General features: G+C 39.6%; 1 protein-coding gene across 1 annotated transcript in view; it reads right to left on the bottom strand.

Moving 5' to 3' along the window:
* The window catches only part of GSL8 (glucan synthase-like 8), a 110,962-nt gene that overhangs the window by 4,063 nt on the left and 80,910 nt on the right, over window positions 1-25,989 (bottom strand). Inside the window, exons 32-46 of the mRNA XM_010250479.3 lie at window positions 25,629-25,763; window positions 25,302-25,370; window positions 25,041-25,218; window positions 24,567-24,684; window positions 23,401-23,520; window positions 17,114-17,229; window positions 16,945-17,028; window positions 2,325-2,437; window positions 2,034-2,086; window positions 1,767-1,943; window positions 1,612-1,659; window positions 996-1,154; window positions 569-682; window positions 382-470; window positions 102-260 (exon numbers count right to left, since the gene is read on the bottom strand). Coding sequence (XP_010248781.1) covers window positions 102-260; window positions 382-470; window positions 569-682; window positions 996-1,154; window positions 1,612-1,659; window positions 1,767-1,943; window positions 2,034-2,086; window positions 2,325-2,437; window positions 16,945-17,028; window positions 17,114-17,229; window positions 23,401-23,520; window positions 24,567-24,684; window positions 25,041-25,218; window positions 25,302-25,370; window positions 25,629-25,763 — 1,732 coding nt within the window. The remainder of the gene's footprint in view (window positions 1-101; window positions 261-381; window positions 471-568; window positions 683-995; window positions 1,155-1,611; window positions 1,660-1,766; window positions 1,944-2,033; window positions 2,087-2,324; window positions 2,438-16,944; window positions 17,029-17,113; window positions 17,230-23,400; window positions 23,521-24,566; window positions 24,685-25,040; window positions 25,219-25,301; window positions 25,371-25,628; window positions 25,764-25,989) is intronic.

The following is a 25,989-nucleotide window of genomic DNA, read 5'->3' as shown; positions in this document are numbered from 1 at the left end:
TGATGTAAAACAATCAAGTGACACTATCAATTTACCACCTATGTTTATCAAATTCACGGTGGAAAACCACATGAATTTATCAAATATATTATTGAACTCACTTCTGCCACTCAAATCCTGAAGGATTAAAGATATAAGGAGCAAAGAGCCACGATATGACAAGGAACCAACTACTGAAAGTTAGCAGGACAAAGGAAGCAGAGCCTCCATCTGTATAACCATATGCCATATAAACTATAAGAAGCAGCGCCACCTCAAATCTGCATAGACAAAAATTGGAAATCGAAAAGCAAATGTGCTCAGAACTATTATAGTGAAAGAGGTCAACAAAGAAATATTAAAAAAAAAGACAACCTATAATGTACAAAAAAAAGCACTCACGCCTTGACAAAGTGGCTCCGTGAATAAAGCCTGTAATTTTCTGCAAATTTGATGTGACGTACAACAAAGCCTCTACCAGTTGCTTTGTACTGTTGATGATATTTTACAATGTAAATATCAATATTATTATGTCCTCTAAAAAGTTGCATAAATTTGTAAACAAGTACAACAGAAAAGAAAAACATACTTTTGCACCTCCATGGAGTATCGTACGTCCAAAATAATGAGTTCTAGTTCCTAGAGAGAATGTGAAGAAAACAGAGCACAACTGAAGCTGCATTGTAATAAAACTGAAAACAGCCTGCAACAGTCAAGGCAACATTATGAAGAATTGGAATGAATATCATCCCTTTGATCTTTGGATATCTCAGATTGAGCAGCTATTTTCCCCAGAGAACGCCATTGAGCATAGGGAAAATTGCTTTGTTCATATCTTGACACTAGTATAACTTTTAGAGAATCTTATTCTACCATGCACATGAAATGTAGGACAGAGCACTCCAGGAAATGCAAAAAATAATGTAATCCTAAGATTCTTGTACAATTGTAGCTTATTCATCAATCAGTCAATGAAAAAGCTTATCGGCACTGAGGTGAAAATTAGAATGACAAACCTTCAGTAATCCTTGTTCAAGTATAAAACCCATTATCATTGGGACTGCAGTAAAAACTCCAATTTGGACCAAGAACTGAGCATTTAGAACAGCATCCAGTGCAGTATTACCCAACAATTTAGCTTCCCGGGTAATTTGATAATCAAGTCCAGAAAAAGCCTGAAACATTCAAAGTATCTTGATTAGGAGAAAAAAGAAGGGAAGTTATAATGTTTCCATTGCACAAGGAAAATAGGCCTACTTACTGATAAAAAAGGATAACAGGCCTACAAACACAAATCAAAAACAGGTCTGGAGTATGATTCCCTTTGTGGTTTTCTGGTTGATAGGGAAAGAAGAAACAGAAGAATTTTGAGAAAAGGGAAATAGAGAGGACGATGGCATCGGATCATTGATCTTGAACTGGATGCTTATATGCTGGAGTTCAATGAGTTCAATGAATTTTCTTTTGGTAGTGGTTCTTTGGCAGCTTTGAATTTAGTCAGGATGTATAGGTTTCACTCATATTTTGTTTTGCCATAGTACAAAACTTTGTCTTTGGCTTGAGATTATGAAAAACCATAACTTGAAAACATCATAATAATCAAAGAACAGATAGTAGAGTATGTCAAATTACCAGATAAACCCTTCCATATAAGAAAATGTACACAGTAAGAACCGTCATCTGCATCAGTTAATAACTTGGTCAGAAACATAATATGTTGCAAAGTTAACAGCCTGTGGAGTGAAATTTAGAATGGAAATAAAGATCAGCCTAACAAGAGTACATACCATTGTGCAAACATAATAACCAACAGTTGTAAAGTAGAAAGATAACATTCTGAAAAAGTCAAATAGTTGCCCAAGCCGATATACATCTCTACTTAAGACTTGTTCCCCATTCCCACCAGCAACTTTTCCCTCAAAAAGGGCAATTTGGTTCAGCCCAACATCACGCCCTTTTCCAACCTGCATGGATAGTTATGTTATCAATAAAAAAGTAATGGAAAGATCTATGCTTTGGATAGACAAATACAAGATTCTCAGAAATATGAAAACCTGAATGTATTCATGGTGTGTAATGTTACCCTGCCGTAATGTGGAATTGAAACCTGTAACATTCAAATTGTGGACATCAGTGATAATGGCACTCATGAATCAGGATAGGTATTGTTAGTTCGTTGAGACAAGTAGAAAACTATACATATAGTATCATCCATATGAAGGAGCCACGTTAAACAATGTATATCGAAACAACCTCATTGTAAAGTTAGGGCCATAACCAGGGATAGATTCATGGAATAACATATCAAAACACAGCACAACATACATGAAACATCTTTACCATACCTGCATATATGTCCTCACTGATGTTTATGACACGGGATGCTTTACTAATTCCACCTCGAGATATATGAAATATCCTGTCAAACACATCAGGATGCCCATAGTGCATGCGGACCCTGTAAGATGAAAAAAAAAGAATAAGACAGTAATTTTATCATTGTAAATCTTGAAGGTATGAAAACATCAATTCAACCAATACGAAAAAAATTGTAACTTGATTGGAAAAAAGAGACATTCGTTTCCCTTTCCTCTTAGTTCCGGCTTGGAGGAGAGAAGGTTCAAAGTATCAATACACCTCAATACGCCGCAAGGGGTGTATCGACACTTTGAACCTTGCACTCATATTTTTTTAGTTTTCTTTTACTAAAATATGCCAAGGGGTCAGTTAAAGGCTATTTAACATTTAAAAAGCAAACTTTTGGGAAAAGCCTTGAAAAAGGCATATCAGCCACTTGCCGATACGATACGATATGCCCGATACAGAGTGTATTGTGTTGAAACTTTGAGCCTTAGTCTGAAAAGAATTTCTCAGAGTTCTAAGGAATCCAACAATATCCAACTAAGCCAGGTGGATTGTGAGACCAGAGCAACTAATTGTGAAGAGCATCTCAACATAACTGCAGATATGGAGGAGAGTTGTGTAGAAATATGCTTCACAAAATTTGGGTTGGGACCATATTCTTGCCACAGCTTCATATGAGGTGTATTTATGGAAACATGCAGACATTTTGGTAGCTGACTGTACTTTCAAAATGAGGATGAGTGTTCAAATAAGGTTTTGAGAGGATGCATGGCATTCTGTAAGGAAACATTTTGATGTCTCCCCAATTATCCAAATCCAACCTAAGTCTGAACAGAGAGCTGTATAATTTATGAATGCAACAAAGAAGAGGAGAGCAGATAGAATGCACACCTTTTTGATGGCCACTATGAGGTACTTCTCCAACTAGACTAAGAGGATATAAGGGTGTGGTCTGATGATCCCAAGGGTGACTTTTCAATCAATTCCTTATGTAATAAGCTAATCAGAGGTTCAACAGAGGTAATGACAAGTTTGGAAAAGTTGTGGAGGGAACATAATGTCTCATAGAGTGGAGGTCTTTGCACGGTTAGTGGCTTTACAATAGAGGAAAAAAAAATCTCAGTCAAGATTAGCTCTGGTTGAGAAGGATTCATTTAACAAGTAAACATGTTTTGTGTGAGGAATATTGAATAGACTCTCCTATATAATGTTAGAATTCAAAAGATACTAACTCCTTTAATAATATATATGTTTTTCATAAACAGGATTCATGTAGCCGACCCCATATACTTGGGATAAGGTTTGGATGATGATGAGGATACTTTTTCCATAAATGATTCATGAGTCCATGTTTTTATCATCTTTCTGAGCCAGACTCTAGGGAACATATCAGATTCTGACGCATGTGTCCATGCTCACGTAACATTGATGAGAAGCTAGAATTAGGGGGGTAGAGCCATGGTTCTTCATTTGGGGGGAGGGGGCTCTAGATGGGGTCACTTCCTATTACCCACAATGTATATAAGAGGTGTTTTGAAAACTTTGGTGGGTTCATATCCTCCCTGGCAAGAAAAAGATGCCAACCAATTACTTCTCTTATACATCGTTTTAAGAAGGTATGGGGTTGTATCTTTTTATTCAAATGGATTGAAGACTACCAGACTGGTTTCCCATATGTTACAATCATGACCTTCGATTTCTTTTAAATCTGAAGGAGCGAGCTATTTTATGGAGAACTATTTTCTTTGCAGCACTATGGGACATTTGGGAAAAAGCTCACCAACTGCAGAGAATTTATAAGGATATCAGTTCTTTTATCATGAACTGGGCTTTAGCAGACTATTAAGTAGATAAACAGATCATACTTCAATACAAAGTGGCAAGGGATAGTGAGAAATTGAGCAGAGTTGTCATTGGCCTTTTTGTCATTATATTTTGTAAGGAAAAATAGATGTATCAAGGTCACCTCATCCTTCTTTTCCTTTTCTCTACATGTTACTATAGTTATTAACTTATTGCTAATAACAGTTAATTTTTCTCTTCATAAAAAAAAATAGTACTAAAAATCAGGGTACACTCCAAACTGGTAATGGCATGGTTACTGGATGAGGATAGGAGGAGGTGGAGATACAACAATAAGAAGAAACAATTCAAATGGATCACAAAGGACATGAACTGCGAATACTTTGGGTGAAAAGAATTGCTAATTCGATGGCCAATGCATTAGCCAAACAAGGGGTTGGGAGAAATCAACTATTTTGACACAGTTGTAACTTTTGTTTAAAATCTAAAGGGGAGAGATAAGAGGGTTTATCTCTCACTGATTTTCTATTTGTGCTATTACATCTTAATTGAATGAAATTTACAGTTATTGGTCCGAAAAAAAAATCAGGGTACACTGAATCAGAGACCAAGAGATATCTCAAGGTCACCTCTTCCATTACCTTGGTTCGATAAATCCACAACAAGGGAGAGATTGAGGAGGAAGTTGGATGGGTGCATATGGAGTTCTATGTTATAGGAGAATACTGCTTACACTAAAAGAGTGTTTTATAAAACACTTATAAAGCCAGTAATGTTGTATAGAACAAAGTTTTGGGAAGCCAATAAACAACATGTCCAAAAAAAAGAATGTGGAAGAAGTGTTAATGTTGAGATTAATGAGTGGGAAAACTAGTGTTTTTTTTTTTTTTTTTTGAGAAAGATGAAGTATAAAATAATGATAGGATCAAAAATGAATTTAGCACAAAAAACCTAGGTATAGCTCCAATAGGTGATAAAATGAGAATAAGTATACTTAAGATGAGTAGAAATTGCTGATAACAGTTTCAGATGAATGCCTTGTGAAGAAAAGTAGAAGAAGCTGAAAGGTTTCAATAGTAGAGAAGAAGAGAGAAGAAGAAAAGAGAGTGGGATGTCGCTAGAATTGAATAGATCTGGCCGCCAATCCCTCTTGATTATATACTTAAAATAAAAGAATGGAAGATTACAAGAATACCCTTAGTAGGGCGGCTACTTTAAGTAGCTGAACAGTCACAACTTAAAATAACATGAACTAATGGGCCTAAGGCCCAATAACTTCCTAACTTAACAACTTAAAAATAAAAAATAAAAGGCTGGGCCCAATAACTCAAAATCGGCCCAACTCAACACTCTCCCTCAAGTTGGGAGTAAATGTCACACATTCCCAACTTGTGTAGATCGTGCTCCAGCTTGTTCCTTGCAACACCTTTTGTAAGAACATCAGCAAGCGGCAAATCAGAAGCAATGTATGGGAGACAAACTTCCCCTTGAAGTCACCCTTTCTCATATGAAATGTCTGTCCACTTCAATGTGCTTTGTCCTGGCATGCTGAACTGGGTTGTGGGCAATGTTAATTGTTGCCTGATTATCACGGTATAGCATCATAGGTTCTTCTGCCTCAACACCAATCTCTCCTAACAAGGAACGGATCCAGAGAAGCTCTGAAACTCCATGTGCCATGGCTCTGCATTCAGCTTCTGCACTTGACCTTGTCACAACTGTCTACTTCTTACTTTTCCATGAAACTAGATTACCCCCAACAAGAGTGCAAACTTCTGATGTAGATCTCCTGTCATCAAGGCATCTTGCCCAATCAGCATCTGCATAAGCCTCTAGCTTCAACTATCCATGGTTAGCAAATAGTATGCCTCTGCCTGGGTGTTCCTTTAGATAAGCAAGAATCCTGTCAACAACCTCTCAATGCTGGACTCGTGGGGCATGCATGCATTGACTCACCACACTCACTGCATAGGAGATGTCTGGTCTTGTCATACATAAATATAGCAGCCGCCCCACAAGTCTCTGATATCTCCCAATGTCCTTTACCAACTCACATTCTGATGCATTAATTCTGTGATTCTGATCAATAGGAGTACTGGTTGCCTTTGTTCCAAGTTTCCATGTTTCTTGTAAAAGGTCTAGAACATACTTCCTCTTAGAAATAAAAATTCCATGCTTTGATCTTGCAACCTCAATGCCCAAGAAATACCTCAGCTCCCCAAGATCCTTAATTTCAAATTCTCTGTGCAAATTCTTCTTCAAGCTGTCAATCTCACTCAAGTCATTTCCTGTAACTACAATGTCATCTACATAAACAATCAGAACTGACACCAGGGACCCCCTCTGCTTCACAAACAAAGTATGGTCTGATTGAGTCTAAATGTAGCCAAAAGCAATCAAGGCCTTCCTGAACCTATCAAACTATGCTCTGGGAGACTGTTTTAAACCATAAAGTGACTTCAATCAGCATACCTTCCCCTTTTCAGCATCACTATAGAAACCAACAGGAAGATTCATATACACTTCTTGCAAATCCCTATTCAGAAAGGCATTTTTTACATCAAGTTGGAAAAGGGACCAAGAGTATGTAGTAGCAAGAGAGAGAAGGATCCGAACAGAAGTCATCTTTGCAACTGATGCAAAGGTCTCTAAGTAATCAATGCCATAGGTTTGAGTGTACCCTTTTGCAACCAGTATGGCCTTATACCTTTCTATACTTCCATCTGCCTTGTATTTAACTGTATAAACCCATATGCATCCAACAGTCTCCTTGCCCTCTAGTAGATCCACAATCTCCCATGTTTGATCCTTAATTAAGGCTTCCATTTCTTCCTGCATAAATGTCTTCCACTTAGGTTTGGAGAGAGCCTCACTGACACCCTTGGGTATAGAGACAAAGTCAAGAGAAGAAAGGAAAGCTCGATAAGAAGGAGAAAGTCCACTGTAGGATAGATATTATGAGATACAATGACCAATACACTTTCTCTTCCCTTTTCTCTGAGTGCAATAGGAAGGTTCAAGTCATCTGTAATGGGATTAGTAGAATCAATAGGAACTGAAACATTAGAGGGATCAAGAGGAATACCTGAGTCCATGTCAGCCGAATCTGGAGTCTCCAAGGAACCGATAGGAAGTGATGTGGGTTCTTCTACAGTGAAATCAATCTCCCTGTGAAGTCGTAGGTGCTGTCGTGAGTAACATTGAGAAGTAGGACGCAAGGCGGTGGTAAGCACAGGAGGATCAGACACAAGAGTGGACACAGGGACTAGAACCGAAAGAGGAATAGACTGCTCACTTACTTCCCCAAAACACTCCCCCTGAGAAGAACCCTTCGAGAAAAAGGATGTGGACTCAAAAAAGGTGACATCCATAGTAACATACCAACTTCCAGAGGTTGGGTCATAGCAACAGTACCCTTTTTGATTTTCTGCATACCAAGAAAAACACACTTCTTTGCCTTCGAATCGAGCTTCGAATGGTTAGGACCAAGAACATGTGCAAAGCAAACACAACCAAAAACCCCGAGAGGGATGTAGAACATCTCCCCCTTAGGAAAATGGAGGCTGAATGGGGTGTTGAATCCAAGTACATGAGAGGGCACCCTATTAATTAGAAAGACTGCTGTGAGAACTGCATCACCCCAAAGCCGAACTGGAACAGCATATGTGATCATCATACTTCTTGCAATCTCAACAAGGTGTCTGTTCTTCCTCTCTACTACACCATTCTGCTGTGGACTGTAAGAACAACTACTTTGATGGATTACTCAATACTCTGACAGATACAAAGCAAGGTTCTTCTCAAAAAATTCCTTAGCATTGTCTGATCTAAACACCTTCACTCGTACCCCAAACTGTCTTAGCACCATCTGATGAAACTATCGAATCAATGACGGTACCTCATCACAAGATCTCATTAAGTAAATCCAAGAATACCGAGAATAATCATCCACAAATAAGAGAAAATATCGATAGCCACCCATAGAAGGAACATGATATGGTCCCCACACATCAATATGAATAACATCAAAAGCAGATGACCACCTTTTATTACTAGCTTTAAACGAATGTCTACAATGTTTTCCAAGCTGACAGGTTTCACACTCTAAGCTAGACAAATTAATAGACTCAAATAACTTCGGAAATAAGAAATGTAAAGAAGGAAAAGACAAATGTCCCAAACGATTATGCCAAAGCATAATCTGACCCACAGACTTTGGCTCAAAATCCCTACTAACATGATGACTCTAATGATGAGGAAGCACATCTAGAAGGTAGATTCCATTCACCTCACAACCACTCCCAATCGTCCTCTTTGAAACCAGATCCTGCAAAACACAATGGCCAGGAGAAAAAATCACTAGGCAATTCAAGTTCTTAGTTAAACTACTAACAGATAATAAGTTAGTACTTAATCTGGATACATGAAGGACAGAAGGTAGGGAAATGGAACCAGTAATCTTGACAGACCCCTTTCCAGCAATGAGAACATGAGATCCATCGACTGTGGAAACTCTATCTTTGCTAGAACAAAGTTGGTAAGAAGAAAAAATAGTGGAACTATGGGTCATGTGCTCTTAGGCTCCAAAATCTATAATCCAAGGAGGTCCCTCCTTACCTATAGTGGAAACATAGTTTGCAGTGGCATGTGAACTACCTGTATGAGCAAAGGAAGTAGAATGTCCACCACCAAAACCACCTGTACCTAGTTGTCCACCTATTACCGGATTAGGGCTGACTATATCTCGCTGAATTAGTAACTGTCCATATCTCTCAAGTTTGGCCCTCACTGCAGCAGCTGCAACAGACTCCAAAGTAGCTGTAGTAGGGGGGCTAGGTAGGTCACCAGTGACTACCATGTTAACATTTGCCTTCATGTTTTTGAGTCTATTCGACACAAGGTGAGGATGAAGCTTCCATTAGGTATCTCTCATGTGTTTCTTACAGTAGTCACAAATCAGATCCTTCTTATCTTCCTTCCTGCTTTCACTACCACCCCGGTCTCCACTCTGTTTAGGTTTCACAGTACTGACCATGGCTGACTGTTCAAGACTCGAATTCCTCATCATCACATTCCTCCTATTCTCTTCCCCTAATACAAAGGCATATGCCTGAGAGAGAGTAACACTATCCTTGAAAAGGATATGTTGACTTGTTATGTCATACTCAGGATTGAGACCAGCAAGAAATTCAAAAACACTATTCTACTCTAAGAGTTTCTGGTAGGCAACAACATCCTTGGTGGTTTCCCAAACCAATGTCTCCAGATGGTCAATCTCTTGCCACAGGGTTTTAAGGGCCGAAAAATAAATAGCAATAGGTTTATCTCCCTGTCTGGTAGCAATAACCTGGTTCCTCAACTGATAGGCCCTAGCAACATTTTCACTCTGCAAGTAGGTTTCTACAACCCCATCCCAAATTTCCTTAGCTGTATTTGCCCACAAAAAAAATTTTACTTGTATGGGGCAGCATAGAATTGCACAACCAAGTCATTACCATATAATTTTCCTGTACCCACCGGGAACTGTTAGTCTCGGGTTTCACTTCCTCACCAATGATATACCCCAATTTCCCATGAGCACCAATGGCCATCTTTGTAGATTGTGACCATTCTAAAAAGTTTGTACAGTCCAACTTAACTGTAGTGATGATCCCAACCCTGAAAAGGTCTCCGACGCCTCCTCCCCCTTATCCTGTTTCACTTCCCGGTTTGTTTTCAACTCTGTGACCCTCCATTATTCCCAACAAAGGGTCAGGAAATCACTTTGAGATGAAGAAAAAAGAAATAATCCCTTTCAGGCACCACATACACCCTTCTGGAACCCTAGGTGGTCCTCCCACAAAAGATTCCCTTTTCGCGGGACGGAAGAAGAGAGAAAAAACAACCACTCCCTTCAGAGACCTCCACAATAGATGGGACTTGAACCACTCCCTTCAGAAAACTCCAAGGAACCCTAAAAAATTAGGGCGCCACTTCCTAGGTCAAAATTGAAGAGTCCTACAAAAATAGGACTCTCCCCCTTTCTGTAGTTCTTCCTGAATTTGATGGGAAACCCTAGACCAGCTACAGGGAAAAACAAATCCACCAAAAAATCTAAAAACTGGGCTTACTTGAGGTCTTCGATCAGCCTCTCATATCACCATGCAATCGGCCGATCTAGGGCTGCATGATAGAGCAGCTCAAGAAACCTTCGGCATGCTCTGATACCAAGTAGAAATTGCTGATAACAGTTTCAGATGAATGCCTTGTGAAGAAAAGTAGAAGAAGCTGAAAGGTTTCTGTAGAGAAGATGGGCCAAATGGCCCATAGGTTGCTTATTCCTTCTTGTTATTTATGTTTTTCTGTAATGGGCCTTATTCTGGGCCCATCCTGTCTATATTAAGTTCTTTCGTAAATACTTGCCCAACTAAGGGCCTCCTTGTAATTATTCAAACATATCTTAATAAAATAGTGTTAGGGTGCTGAGAGAGGGAAGGTTCGAAACTCTCATTCTCAGACCCTCATTGCTGAACTCTCAAGCTCTCCTCTCTTCAGTTTTTCATGGTATCAGAGCAAATCTGAACTTGAATATCCTAGGGCTGGAAGCTTAGTCACGTACTGCCTGATTCTTGGAGGTCATTGGAAGAGCCCAAGACTAGAATCTCTTGGAGAAGTGGTTCGGTGGCCAGGAAGAATCAGAGAAAAGAAAAGGGGGAAGGGGAACAACTCGGTTCTGGTTTGAAGATTCGAAACTGTAAGAACAGCTCGGTTCTGGTTTGAAGACTCGAAACTGTAAGTCGTACTCAGTTTTCTGGGTTATTTTCTGGTGTGTTTGGACTGTTGAAGTGTCCGAAAACTTCTAGTTGTTCTGTACTACCTTCGACTGTGTTTGGACTGTTGAAGTGTCCAAAAGGTTCTAGCTGTTCTGTACTACCTTCGACTGCATTAAATCAGGTTTAACCCAGAAATTTCTGGGCTGGTTTTCTCTTCTTCTTGGACTGTTAAAACCTGCCGAAACATCCTTGTAACAAGGCTGTGTATTGTTACTCATATTTTGGCTGTTTTAGGGGGCTGTAAGAACTGTTTTTGGGGGTTTTTTTCTTCCTTGACAGTTGGGTTGTCACTATTGCCCACACTGTGTTCGTGAAAAGTCCTGTTCAGCAATACCGATTGGTATTTACTCTTCTCGGCTGAGTGCATAGTGCCTAGGAGTTTCTGATTACTTCTTGAAGGCTGAACTTAGTGTATTGACTTCTTGTGGTCGGCTGAACTCAGTTCTTGCTCGTCCTCTTCCATTATACTTGTAGAAGTCATCTGAAATCACACTCGAAGTATTTACATGATGTACTCCTCAGAGGATGAAAACAAAAGTGGTGCTGAATATGGACATGTTCAGGGGACTCCAAGTGGTTCCCTATTAACTGTGACCACAGTTAAACTAGACGGAACCAATTAACTGGCATGGTCACAATCAGTGAAGATTTATGTTTGTAGTAGAGGAAAGTGGGGGTTCATTTCCGGGAGTAAGAAGGCTCCCCCAGAAGATGATCCATCCTACGAGAAGTGGATGCAAGAGAATTACACTGTCATTGGGTGGCTTGTGAACTCCATGCAGCCACAAATCAGCCAACACTACCTTTGGATGAATTCAGCAAAGGAAATTTGGGACAGTGTTGCAGAAACTTATTCTCAAAAACTCAATGTGGCACGAGCATATAAATTGAGAAGTGATGTAAAGAATTTAAGGCAAGGGGAGAAGCCTCTAGTTGTATATTTCTCCACATTGAAGTCTCTATGGCAAGAGATTGACCTAATAGAAGCTGTAACTTGGGACACAACCAATGATGCAGAGACCTACAGAAAGTTGGTTGAAAGGAACAAGGTTTTTGAGTTCTTAACTGGACTAAACCCAGAATATGATATCACAAAACAGAATATTCTTTCCAAGGAGTGTGTTTCATTGTCACAAGCTTATGCACTGGTGAGTAGTGAAGAGAGCAGAAGGGCAGTCCAGGTTCACGGGGCAGATATTAGTGATCACTTTGCCAATATGGGGGTTAAACCTAAAGGGAATGCTGGAACTTCTGGTGGCACAAAAAGGGAAGTCATATGTGAGTACTGCAAGAGGCCGAAGCACACCAAAGACAAGTGCTGGAAACTACATCCTAATCTTGTTCCCATTCGGTTTCAGAAAAAACATGATAGTAAGAAATCAGGAAGTGCAAATGTAGCTGCCGGGCCAGATAGTGAAGAGATGTCTACTTCTGCACAATTGGCAGCCATGAGAGCAGAATATGAAAAGTTTGGGAAGATGATCAGTCAGCTGGGTGATGTGACTTCTCCTTCCAACCCTTCAGGAAACTCTGCTTCTTCTGTTTTTGCTCATTCAGGTATAAGGGCTTCTGCCAATAATGCTACCACTTCAGGTAATCTCAAGATCCCTTGGATTATTGACTCAGGTGCTTCTGACCATATGACCAATCTTTTTACCTTATTTGTTTCATATGACTTGCTTCCTGAACGTGATAAAATCACTCTAGCTGATGGTTCACTTGCCCCTATCTCTGGTAAGGGAACCATCAAGGCTACGAATTCCTTGTTCCTACCTTCTGCCCTTCATGTACCTAAACTAAATACAAATTTGTTGTCTGTAAGCAGTTTAACCAAGTCACTAAACTGTTGTGTAACCTTCTTTCCTTCCTATTGTGTTTTTCAGGATCTGGAGTCTCAGAAGGTGATTGGGAGTGGCCATGAGGCGAACTGAATATACCTGCTTGATACTCCGGAACAATGCACTGATCATTTTGGGAATGTTGCTCTCGGACCTATTTCTTCAGAGTCTGTTAGTCGGATTATGTTGTGTCATCATCGTTTTGGTCATCTGTCTTTTTCTGCCTTGAGTCATCTTTTCCCTGAACTGTTTAAGGGAATTAGTTTGTCTAGTCTTCATTGTGAGTCTTGTGAATTGTCAAAGCATTGTAGAAACAATTATCCTTTGAGTAATAAAAGATCTTCAATTCCTTTTAATATTGTGCACTCTGATGTGTGGGGGCCTTACCATTTACCTTCCATGGGTGGCTATAAATATTTTATCCTGTTTATTGATGATTTTTCTCGGTTCACTTGGATATTCCTGATGAAATCCCGTGATGAAGTTCCAAGACTTGTGAGACAATTCCATGAATTTGTTCTAACCCAATTTGATACCAGGATTAAAATCTTCAGATCTAACAATGCAAAAGAATACTTTGAAAAGAACTTATCCTACTATCTTTCTGACATGGGGGTTATTCATCAAAGCTCATGTGCTAGGACCCTAGAACAGAATGGGGTTGCTGAAAGGAAAAATAGGCATATTGTTGAAGTTGCAAGAAGTATCTTATTTGCCTCACATGTTCCTACCAGATTTTGGGATGATGCTGTTCTTACTGCTACCTACCTTATAAACCGTATGCCATCCAGGGTTTTGGGGTTTAAGTCTCCCTTTAATCTTCTTCATCCAGACAAGGACCTTTTTCCTGTTCCTATTCGTGTCTTTGGCTGCACCTGTTATGTACATGTTCCAAGTGTCCAAAGGCATAAATTTGAACCCAAAGCTCAAAAGTGTATCTTCCTTGGTTATTCCCCCACACAGAAGGGTTATTGTTGTTTTGATCCAAAGTCCGGAAATCGGTATGTCTCAATGGATGTCACCTTTTATGGTTCCTCTCCAGAAGGACATTGTCCATAGGGGGAGGATTTGTCACAGGTGTTTGCTCTTCCTCTTCCTGTCCCTGTTGAGTCTTGTGGTGTGCCTGCTTTTCCTTCAAATGTTTCAAGGGTGGATCAGTCGTTCCATTCTCCTTGTCCCAGTACTCTATCTCCTCGTCCTATCCTCAATCCCAAGGTGTATCAAAGGCAAAGATCCAGAAATGTGCAGGTTGTTTCTCCTACAACACATGAGCCTCATACACTTCCAGTCACAGAAGAGACAACAGGTACTATTTCAGCACCTTTGGATTCATCCTTCCCTGACCTTGATATTCCCATTGCTGTTAGGAAAGGAAAACGGAAGTGCACTGCACACTGCATTTCCAAGCACCTTTCTTACAATTTGCTTTCACCTCCATACTTTGCCTATCTCTCTTCTGTTGCTTCTCATCCTATTCCCAGGTCTGTGTCAGAAGCTCTTAAGATTCCAGAGTGGAGGGATGCTATGAGATCTGAAATCGATGCCCTATACAAGAATGACACATGGGATGTGGTGGTTTTGCCTGAAGGGAAGGATCCAGTCGGCTGCAAGTGAGTCTTTACTATCAAATACCGAGCTGATGGCACCATTGAAACGTACAAGGCCAGGCTGGTTGCAAAAGGCTATACACAGACATATGGGATTGATTATTTAGAGACCTTTGCACCTGTTGCCAAGATGACATCTGTGAGGGTTCTTCTATCTTTAGCTGCTCACTTTGACTGGCCCCTTTATCAGTTGGATGTGAAGAATACATTTCTGAATGGTGAACTACATGAGGAGGTTTATATGTCTCTTCCTCCAGGGATGTATGGAACTGATATGAAAGGGAAGGTATGCAGGCTGAAGAAATCTCTTTATGGACTAAAACAGTCCCCTAGAGCATGGTTTGAGAGATTTAGAACAACACTTGTTAACTTTGGTTATGTGCAGACACAGTCCAATCATACTCTTTTTGTGAAGAGGAGTGGACCTCTAGTAGTATACCTCATTGTGTATGTAGATGATATTGTAGTGACTGATGATGATGTTTCAGGAATTCATGATCTAAAATCTTTTCTCCATACAGAGTTTGAGATTAAAGATTTGGGGGAATTGAGATACTTTCTTGGCATAGAAGTGGCTCGATCCAAGGATGGGATTCTTATCTCCCAAAGGAAGTATGTTCTTGACTTGCTCTCTGAGACTGGAAAGATGGGTGCTAGACCAGCTGCTACTCCTATTGATATGAGTCATAAACTCTCAGCCTCAGAAGGGACATTGTTAGAAGACAAAGAAATCTTTCAGAGACTTCTTGGGAAACTTTTGTACTTATGCATGACTCGGCCAGATATTGCATATGCAGTCAGTTGCATTAGCCAATTCATGCATGCTCCCCGAGACACTCATATGGCAGCAACAGAGAGAATCCTATGTTATTTGAAGGGCTCCCTAGGAAAGGGTATTCTGTTTACCAAGCATGGCCATATGAAACTTGAAGCATACACCGATGCTGACTGGGCATGAAACATTGATGAGAGAAGATCTACTACTGGGTATTGCAGCTTGGTGGCTGGTAATGTTGTTTCTTGGAGAAGCAAGAAACAATCGGTTGTTGCTCGGTCTTCTGCTGAAGCTGAATACAGGGCCATGGCACATGAAGTTTCTGAATTATTATGGCTAAAATCATTGATGGAAGAACTTGGAGTTGAATATGACAAGCCAATGATGTTATACTGTGATAATCAGGCTGCCATCAACATTGCTCACAACCCAGTGCAACATGATAGAACCAAGCATATTGAAGTTGATTGACACTTCATTAGGGAAAGGGTCTCTTCGGGTGAAGTGTGTCTTCCTTTCATCACATCTGAAGGACAGTTGGCAGATTTTCTCACCAAAGGCATTCCCAAGGCAAAACTTCAGCATGATACCAGCAAGCTTGGCATGATTGACATCTATGCTCAGCTTGAGGGGGAGTGTAGAGAAGATGGGCCAAATGGCCCATAGGTTGCTTATTCCTTCTTGTTATTTATGTTTTTCTGTAATGGGCCTTATTCTGGCCCCATCCTGTCTATATTAAGTTCTTTCGTAAATACTTGCCCAACTAAGGGCCTCCTTGTAATTATTCAAACATATCTTAATAAAATAGTGTTAGGGTGCTGAGAGAGGGAAGGTTCGAAACTCTCATTCTCAGACCCTCATTGCTGAACTCTCAAGCTCTCCTCTCTTCAGTTTTTCAGTTTCAACAGTAGAGAAGAAGAGAGAAGAAGAAAAGAGAGTGGGATGTCTCTAGAATTGAATAGATTTGGCCGCCAACCCCTCTTGATTTATATACTTAAAATAAAAGAATGGAAGATTACAAGAATACCCTTAGTAGGGCGGCTACTTTAAGTAGCTGAACAGTCACAACTTAAAGTAACATAAACTAATGGGCCTAAGGCCCAATAACTTCCTAACTTAACAACTTAAAAATAAGAAATAAAAGGCTGGGCCCAATAACTCAAAATCGGCCCAACTCAACATGATGGTCTGGGAAAATGCAAAGAATCCATCTACAGCACAATTAAGAAGTGATCTGTACAAAAGTTGAAGGGGCTAGAAGTGATAGAGGTGGACCAAAAAAAGGGATAGGTTGAAGTAGTCAGAAATGATCGAAGGCTCTATGGTTTAACATTTTGATACGGCACTGAAAAGAATGAAATGGTGGAACATGATTCATTTGAAAAAAAAAAAAAAAACTAACAAGGCTTGGCTTATTTTTTTTAGGAAACAAGGTTTGGCTTATTAATACCAAAGACAGTGTTATTTATCACATTCATCTTGAAGGGACAAAGAAGGGAATTAGGGTAAAGTATCAATAGCATTATTTCCAAGAAGTGACAGTTTCCAGTACACTAGCAAACATTCATGAATTAGAAACATAAATCTCAACAGTTTCCGGTGTACTAGCAAACTTCATACAGAACAAGATTTCTGAAAGTATGATTTGCTAATTTCATTTTTTTTGAAAAAAAAAATAGCATGAACAAATCCTCTAATGACTTCATAATGCAGAATATTGACTAGTTCCTTAATAAAATATACAAATCAAAGAAGTCACGGCTTACTTGAGAGGATTCGCTAGAATGCGCTGACCCAAGGTGACAAAGCTAGTTTCTTGGTTGGACATAAACCAAGCTAATGATGAAACACTGTTGAAACAAATTCAGTCAGCTATGAATAAGAGGTAATGACAATGACCCACAGGAATCATGTTGGCAGAAGTTCATATCCAACCTTCCAGTAAAGACATGCTCTCTTATACCAAGAATAGTTGGACGTCGAAGACCATGATTTCCTCGAAATTCCTCTAGAAGATTTCTCATTTTCATTGCTTCTTCAAGGTAGTTATCCTATATTAAAAAAAAAAGAACATTCAGGAATTTCTTTTGCATATGAAATGCCATAATATACCAGAATAAGCTGCGAAAAAAGTGTGGTGGTTTAAAATATTAGCATAATAGTGCATATAGTGTAGAGAACACTGATGTGGACCCCACGGCTGTGGTCCCCACTGTGTTCGTATGGCAGCACAGCATGTATTCTTTGTTAGTTATGTCAGTGTTAGTTGGTAGTTATTTCAGTTTTGTTGTTACAGCTTGTTATTTCAGCTTTATTATTAGTTTATTTGCCATGTAAGCATTAAGGGCAACTCAGCCTATTTTTACAACATATAAATATTAAGAGTGGGTTGGCAGATGGATTCTATTCGGCCCTTTATCTCCTTTTCTAAAACCCTTCGTGTGCTTCTGCTTTCTCCCTCTTTTCTTCTTTTTCTCCATCTGAAATCTTTCTTTTACTTTCGAATTCAAGACTGATTGTAGTCTTGATCGACTACTTGGTATCAGAGCCAATCTAGGGTTTCTCAAGTGTGTCTAATCCAGCCGACCACATGAGAATTGCCTAGGGCTGGAAGCTTAGAAAGAACTGTTCGTTGACTGATTCTTAGAGGTTACCAGAAGGGTTTAGCAGCTGTCCAAAGGCTTGGAGAGTGTTTTGGTAATCAAGAAGAATCAGAGAAGGTTAAAGGATCAATATTAGGGTTCAGGCCAAGATTGAAGGTGGCGATCAGAGTTTTCTGGGTAAGTTTTTATCTTTTCTTGAGACCGTCATCAGTCAAAGATAGGTTGGACTTATCTAGAAGGAGCGGTTGAGCTTTCCCTTATTTTCTCAGAGGTGATCAGAGTTTTCTGTTTTTTTTTTTTCTAGGGTTTGTTCTTAACCCTACGACCAGACTTGACTGTGGACCTATTTGGAAGGTGCGGCTGAGAATTGTTTTGTTCTCACAAAGATTTCTCCAAATTTTCCTTAACCCTAAATCTGTTTCAGCATTCCAGATTATTTTCTAAGTGAGTTCTAGACTTGTTTCAGCTTCAAAATCTGTTTTTGGGGGTGAGAACCTTTATCAAGAATTAGACTGCTTACAGTCAGAACTGTCGATTGGTTTCAGATCAGATCTGAACTGAGTTCATACAGAATTCTGTTTTTCCCCTTGTTTGTGGAAGACCTAGGCTGGCTGTTATCAGTTGTTTAAGTGTTGTTTTCTATTACAGTAGCTTTAAAAGCCTTTGATTGCTAATTCTTAACCAAGAATGGAGTTCAAGAATCAAGGGGAAGGTGTTTTTGTGAATAGCAATTCTGGTAATATGTCTGAAACTGTATTTCAGATTACAACTGTGAGGTTTGATGGATCCAACTACTTAGAATGGGCCCAATCGGCCATGATGGCTATTGGGGGTAGAGGAAAACTTAGCTACCTATTGGGAGATGTGAAAGAACCATCCAAAGAGGACCAAATGTATACTAAGTGGATTCAGGAGAACAAATTGGTTATGACATGACTGTGCAACTCTATGCAGCCACATATCAGCTGAAACTATATCTGGGATGTCATGAAAGAGACCTACTCCCAATCCCTTAATGTTGCTAGGGCCTATGAATTGAAGTGTGAGGTTAATAACCTCAAGCAAGGAGAGAAACCAGTCCCCGTTTACTTCTCTACTTTGAAATCTTTGTGGCATGAAATTGACCATCTGGAAACACTTGAGTGGGAAAGTCAAAAGGATGCACAGACTCATAGAAAGAAAGTTGAGACTAATAGGGTTTTTGAATTCCTAGCTGGTCTGAATTCTGATTATGATATTGTGAGACAACAGATACTAACAAGGGACAGTGTGACCTTATCTCAAGCCTACTCATTGGTGCATAGTGAAGAGACCAGGAGGAAGGTTATGATGCAGCATCAGCCCTTTCCACCAGCCTTGGCAGCAGTTAAGCCTAAGTCTGAGGGTGATACGGGAAGGGATGTGGAGAAGGAAGATAAGCGGGATCTAGTGTGTGAACATTGCAAGAAACCTAAGCATACTAAAGACACGTGTTGGAAGCTGCACCCTCATCTAGTCCCAGCAAAACTGAGGAACAAAAGGGTAATGCTCATATGGCTATTAATACTGATTCTGCCTCCTCATCGAGCACAAAAGACACGCCTCTAGACACCTTAGCTGCTGTTCGGGCTGCCCTAACAAAGTTGGAAAAGGAGGTTGGGAATTCAGCTCAGTCATCTCAGTCATCATCAGCTCCTTCCACATCAGCCTTTGCTCATTCAGGTACTCGGACCTCAGCTTACCATGCTTTAGCTCCAGGTAACACTGAACATTGTTGGGTAATAGACTCAGGTGCATTTCACCATATGACTAGCTTGCCATCACTGTTCACTACCTATCGCTTATCTTCTGGTAGAGATAAAGTGTCCATTGATGATGGTTCCCTTGTCCCCATTTCTAGCAAGGGAGACATCAAGTTGTCTAATACCATTTCCTTATCCTTAGTTTTGCATGTTCCTAAGCTTGATACTAACTTGCTTTCAGTCAGTAGTATTACAAAACATCAGAACTGTTCAGAAACCTTCTTCCCTAACCGATGTGTTTTTCAGGACTTGGAGACAAGGAAGGTGATTGGGACTGGCCGTGAGACGAATGGGATCTATCTGCTTGGAGAGAGTTCTCATTGGAAAGATCATGAAGATAAGAAGTCTTTTGTTTCTCAATCTGTTAGTCCGATTATGCTTTGGCATAATCGGTTAGGTCATTTATCATTTCAGTCTTTGAAGAGTTTGTTTCCTAATTTGTTTGAGTATGTTCAGATGTCAAATTTGAGATGTGAGAGTTGTGAGCTTGCAAAGCATTGTAGAACATCTTAATCCTTGAGTAATAAAAGTAGTAATTCTTTTGATGTTGTGCACACCGATGTTTGGGGCCCGTATCACATCCCTTCCATGGGGGGGTACAGATATTTCTTGTTGTTTGTTGATGACTATACCCGTTTTTCTTAGGTTTACCATATGCGTTCTTGAGACGAGGTTCCTTCTCTGACCCAGACCTTTCATCAGATGATTTTAACCCAGTTTGGGGTCAAAAACAAAATCCTCAGATCTGATAATGCGAGAGAATACTTTACCAAGCCACTGGCCTCTTATCTACTTGATCACGGGATTATTCACCAGAGTACTTGTCCTGATACACCACAACAAAATGGGGTTGCCGAGAGGAAGAATAGGCACATTTTGGAGGTGACTATCCGTTTCTGGGGCGATGCTATTCTCACAGCAGTGTATCTCATTAATCGAGTTCCTTCACGGGTTCTTGACATGAAGCCTCCGTTTACCCTTCTATACCCAGATGAAGAATTATTTATTGTTCCCTTTAAAACCTTTGGTTGCACTTGCTTTGTTCAGATTCTTGGACCTCATCGTTCCAAATTTGACCCTAAGGCCTCCAAATGCATTTTTCTCGGTTATGCACAAACTCAAAAGGGTTATTGCTGCTATGAACCTACTTCTAGGAGGAGATTTGTCTCGATGGATGTTACTTTCTTTGAGGAGGTTCCCTATTACCTTAGGGTTTCTCCTTAGGGGGAGAGTAGTGAGAATGGGGTTTGTGAGAGTGAGGTTAACTCATTTGAAGTTCCTTTACCCATTCCATTGAGTGATGAGGGATGTAATGGAGAGGGTTGTCAAACGTGTCAGGAGTTGAAAGTCTATCACAGGTGGTGGAGGTAGGTTGATTTCGGTCATCAGCAGTCCAGGCCAGCCCTAGTTCCTTCTGCGGATCCAGATCCAGGTACTATAGTCCCCTTATCAGATCCAGGTCCCACTAAGACACCTTCCACTGTTGCTACTTCACTTCCTTTGGATGACCTTGACCTCCCTATTGCAGTCCGTAAAGGGAAACGACGTTGCACCACATTTACAGCTCGCTGCATTTCCCAGTTTATGTCCTATGATCGCCTATCTCCCTCTTACAGGTCCCTTCTCACATCCATTGCTGATATTCCTATTCCCAGAACAGTGCAGGAAGCCTTGTCAGTTCCTAAGTGGAAAGATGCAATGAAGGTTGAAATGGATGCCCTTCTGAGGAATAATACTTGGGAGCTAGTTGACCAGCCCAAAGGAAAGAAACCAGTTGGATGTAGATGGGTATTTACCGTGAAACATAATGCTAATGGTTCCATTGAAAGGTATAAAGCCCGGTTAGTTGCAAAAGGATTTACCCAGACTTATGGTATAGACTACTTGGAGACTTTTGCTCCAGTGGAAAAGATGACCACTATTCGAGTTCTGTTAACCCTTGCAGCCAGTTATTCTTGGCCCTTGTTCCAGATGGATGTTAAAAATGCCTTCCTAAATGGAGACTTACAGGAAGAAGTCTACATGCAATTACCTCATAGATTTTATGATGTCGAGACAGGTAAGAAGGTTTTCCGGCTGAATAAAGCCTTATATGGACTAAAGCAGTCGCCCAAAGCTTGGTTTGATAGATTTAAACAAGCCCTTGAAAAATTCGGCTATGTACAGGCCCAATCAGACCATATAGTGTTCATTAAAAGAGTGGACTCTTCTTTGACCTTGCTTGTTGTATATGTGGATGATATTGTGGTGACAGGGAATGATAATAGTGAGATTGAGTCCCTCAAACAACTCCTTCATCAAGAGTTTGAGGTGAAAGATCTAGGTGAGCTACAATACTTCTTGGGTATTGAGATTGCTAGATCTAAACACGAGATCTTTATTTCTCAAAGGAAGTATGTTCTAGATCTATTAGCAGAAACTGGAAAGTTGGGTGTTAAGCCTGCAGATACACCCATTGAATAGAATCACAAGATCAGTACAGAGGGTGGAGAGCCTCTTGAAGACAAAGCTATGTTCCAACGGCTGGTTGGAAAACTCCTATATCTTTGTCTCACACGACCAGACATCAGTTATGCAGTCAGCGTTATCAGTCAATACATGCATTCTCCTAGAACTACTCACCTCCTTGCAGTTGAGAGAATATTAGCATACTTGAAGAGATGTCCAGGTAGAGGTATATTATTCAAGAATAATGATCACATGAAGATAGAAGTCTATACAGATGTTGATTGGGCTGGGAGTGTTGATGACAGGAGGTCTACCTCTGGATATTGTGCCTTTGTAGGAGGTAACCTTGTCTCTTGGAGGAGTAAGAAACAAAGTGTTGTTTCTCGCTCCAGTGCTGAAGCTGAATATAGATCGATGGCTAATGGTGGCTAATGGTGTGGCTGAAATCCTATGGCTGAAGTCATTACTTGAAGAGTTGGGTATTGATTATGAGAAACCCTTAATGTTGTATTGTGATAATCAGGCTGCTATTAATATAACTCACAATCCGGTACAACATGACAGAACTAAGCATATCGAAGTTGATCGACATTTTGTCAGAGAAAGGGTTTCATCTCAAGAAGTGTGTCTCCCGTATATCACCTCCAGCATGCAGCTCGCAGATCTTCTCACCAAGGCTGTTCCAAGGAAGAAGTTAGAGGCAGACCTATGCAAGTTGGGAATGACAAATATCTATTCCCAACTTGAGGGGGAGTGTAGAGAACACTGATGTGGACCCCACGGCTGTGGTCCCCACTGTGTTCGTATGGCAGCACAGCATGTATTCTTTGTTAGTTATGTCAGTGTTAGATGGTACTTATTTCAGTTTTGTTGTTACAGCTTGTTATTTCAGCTTTATTATTAGTTTATTTGCCATGTAAGCATTAAGGGAAATTCAGCCTTTTTTTACAATTAGTAAACATATAAATATTAAGAGTGGGTCGGCAGATGGATTCTATTCGACCCTCTCTCTCCTTTTCTAAAACCCTTCATGTGCTTCTTCTTTCTCCCTCTTTTCTTCTTTTTCTCCATCTGAAATCTTTCTTTTACTTTCGAATTCAAGACTGATTGTAGTCTTGATCGACTACTTATAGTTCACAAAATAATTGGGATATGCACCATTTTCTGTATTGTCATCAAATATAAGTTGTAAAATTAAGGTATACAAGGACATATTTGCATTAAACAAGAATATCAACCAATTGCAATCTCTTGGTCACATGTGTTGGTCCAGTTTATCCACAAAGGGAAAAGAAATGAATTGACAATGCTTACCAGTTATAAAAGATTGCATACAACCCAATTACAGAAGTTGAAGGAAATTTACTAATTACAAAGGAAAATAAGTCACCTGATTCATGTCGATAGTTTGAATAGCCTCCCCACGTGTGAAGATTATAGCATGGTTTTGGTTTTCGGGCTTCCCCTCTCCAAGCTTGGGGTCTCCAGGTAGCTTGATGGAATAGACTTCCTATAAAAATAACAGAACAAATATATCAACTTGAAAAAAAGAACAAAAGACAAAAAAAAAAAAAAACAGGAACCTAGTCCATAGAAACTTTATATTGGCCACTTAAGTATAACAAATAGAATTTACCAACACTATCGATTTTTTTATGCTTGTCTGCCGAGTAGCAAGAATAAGTTAACATGCCTCCAAGTATAACTATAAAAAAATACATGCTCAAGGCTTACACTTCCTGCGTTCCAAACTATGTTTCATGCTTCCAGGTAGGGGAACACCTCACCATGCCCCCGTGTTTTAAAACATTGATTTGCATCTTCTTGTACATTAAATTTTTCCATTTATATTTTTTTTAAGTCATGCCTTGCTTTGTGTAGGTGCACAACTTGCCTTGTGCATTGCACCTTAGGCTCTAGGAAACCTTTTGTGCTTCAGTTGCACATCTCATTTTGAAAATACTAGTTAATACTGGTTGTTCATGTAAATAGAAAGCAAAGGCACTGAAACACTGATCTTTATCAGACAGATTCTGCAACTTACTTTAACAATGAAATTGCTCAAGTTACAGAGTACAAAAGATATAACAATTTTAGATGCATAAAAGCATTGCCTTTTGTTAGACTTCTGCTAGGCAGATGTACTGTTTCCATTATATTGATGCCTCCTGTGATTACCCTGTGAAAATGTAGATTATTGCATTTGAGCATATATTAGCATGCATAAGATAGCATTAGGTCCATGCATCTGACAAGTCTCTTAAACCACAAGAGAATACATCACGTCTCCAAAATTTGAGGATTTGAATTTGCAGTCTAAAGTATGCCAGTTCTAACCACATGGATTATAAAGCAACCTGAGAATTTGGGAAAATTATGTGATTAGACAAGGAGGATATTTCTGAACCCCTTGTTGGCTTGTCATATTCTTTACTGTTCTTCACAGAATTTGTGCAGTGCAATTCAATAACAATCTTGCACATGCCAACTGCCAATTGCATACAATAGAACTGCTGGAATAGGGATAAATCATCACCAAGGAACACTTCTGTCTACCTGATCCTTTCCATGTGCATCAGCTTTTACTAACTTTGAATAGAATTCCTTCAAAATCTTCCCATCATTGGCACTACTCTCCTCAACATGTATGAAAGCAACTCGAAGCGCCTCATTCCTGGAAAGACACAAGTAAAAAATAAATAAACACCCAGAGGCACTAAAATATACCAATAGCTAATCTCTCACATGAGATTGCATGATAAACTTGATGCTCATGGAAATTGTCAAAGTGTAGATTATCAAGTAATAAGACACAAACATAAAACAGGCAGGGGATTCAAACTCAAAAAAAGTCAATAAATAATAGGGCTCCATCTTACCGTATATATTAGATGCTATCATTAAGAATATTTTAAATTTGATTTCCAATTAGCTGATTCAAATAGCATGAATAGAGTAAAAATAAAAGGTCATAGCAATCCATGACATGATGTGAGAAAGAAATCAAGGAAAAGTGGAGATGTAAACAACCTCTGTAACAAAAGAGCAATGTCAGCTGCCTCTGGAGCCTTCTTCTGTTTCTGTTGGCCATAAATTTGGCATGATACCACATAAGTAAACTTAAGATCTGCCTGTGCCCGGGATATGCGAGATATCTCAAATCCTTGTGATGTTGGGAGATTGGCTCTTGAATAACCATCTTCTAATTCTACAAGGTGAAAAATAATGTGTCAACACAAATATTTTTTTCCCCGCAGGGAGGGGGATCAAAATGATGGTAACAGAACATACCCCCCAATGCTCTCCTTTCTAGATAACTTTGTAGCATCAGAGCCCTTCTGTAGTACATCATTCCACGCACTGCATTTCGGCAGTGAAAGAAAAAAACACTATCAACAATAAATAACATAAAGAGGTTCTTTCTCATTTTTTCCTCACATCTTCTCCCCCTAAAAGAGTATGCCAATTATCAAATGAAAGTAACATCTAAGAACATATGCCAACAACAATTATAGATTAAACGCTTCACAACACTGGACAAAGATATCCTGAAGTTTCATATACATGATACATTCAAAAACATAAAAGAAATAAGATAAAATATCAGCCAGGTCTAACCAGTTCTAGCTAAAGTCTGGCCTCGATAAGACGCCCAAAAACGAAGTTCTAAGGAATCACTAGAGCTCTGCTGCAGATCAGCATCCCCAGTAGATTCACCTCGACCAATTCGTTCCAAGAAATTCTCCCATTCATCTGAGATGAAAATAGTGTCAGATAATCTACACTAGGAAACCAACAGCATCAATTAGTAAGAGCATCAAAAGCATATAAAAATATAAAAATATATATCTAATATTCAAGAAATTATACTTAATAATACTATTATACAATTTCACATTAGAAAATGCAAGAATAAATATTTAATAAGATAATGAAAACAAAGAAAATGCCAGATGAATGGAAAAAGAGCACTTTGATG

This window comes from Nelumbo nucifera, chromosome 4 (genome assembly GCF_055504915.1).
Source record: "Nelumbo nucifera cultivar China Antique chromosome 4, China Antique-T2T, whole genome shotgun sequence".
NCBI classification, from domain to species: Eukaryota; Viridiplantae; Streptophyta; class Magnoliopsida; order Proteales; family Nelumbonaceae; genus Nelumbo; species Nelumbo nucifera.
This window is presented reverse-complemented; position numbering and strand designations above follow the sequence as displayed.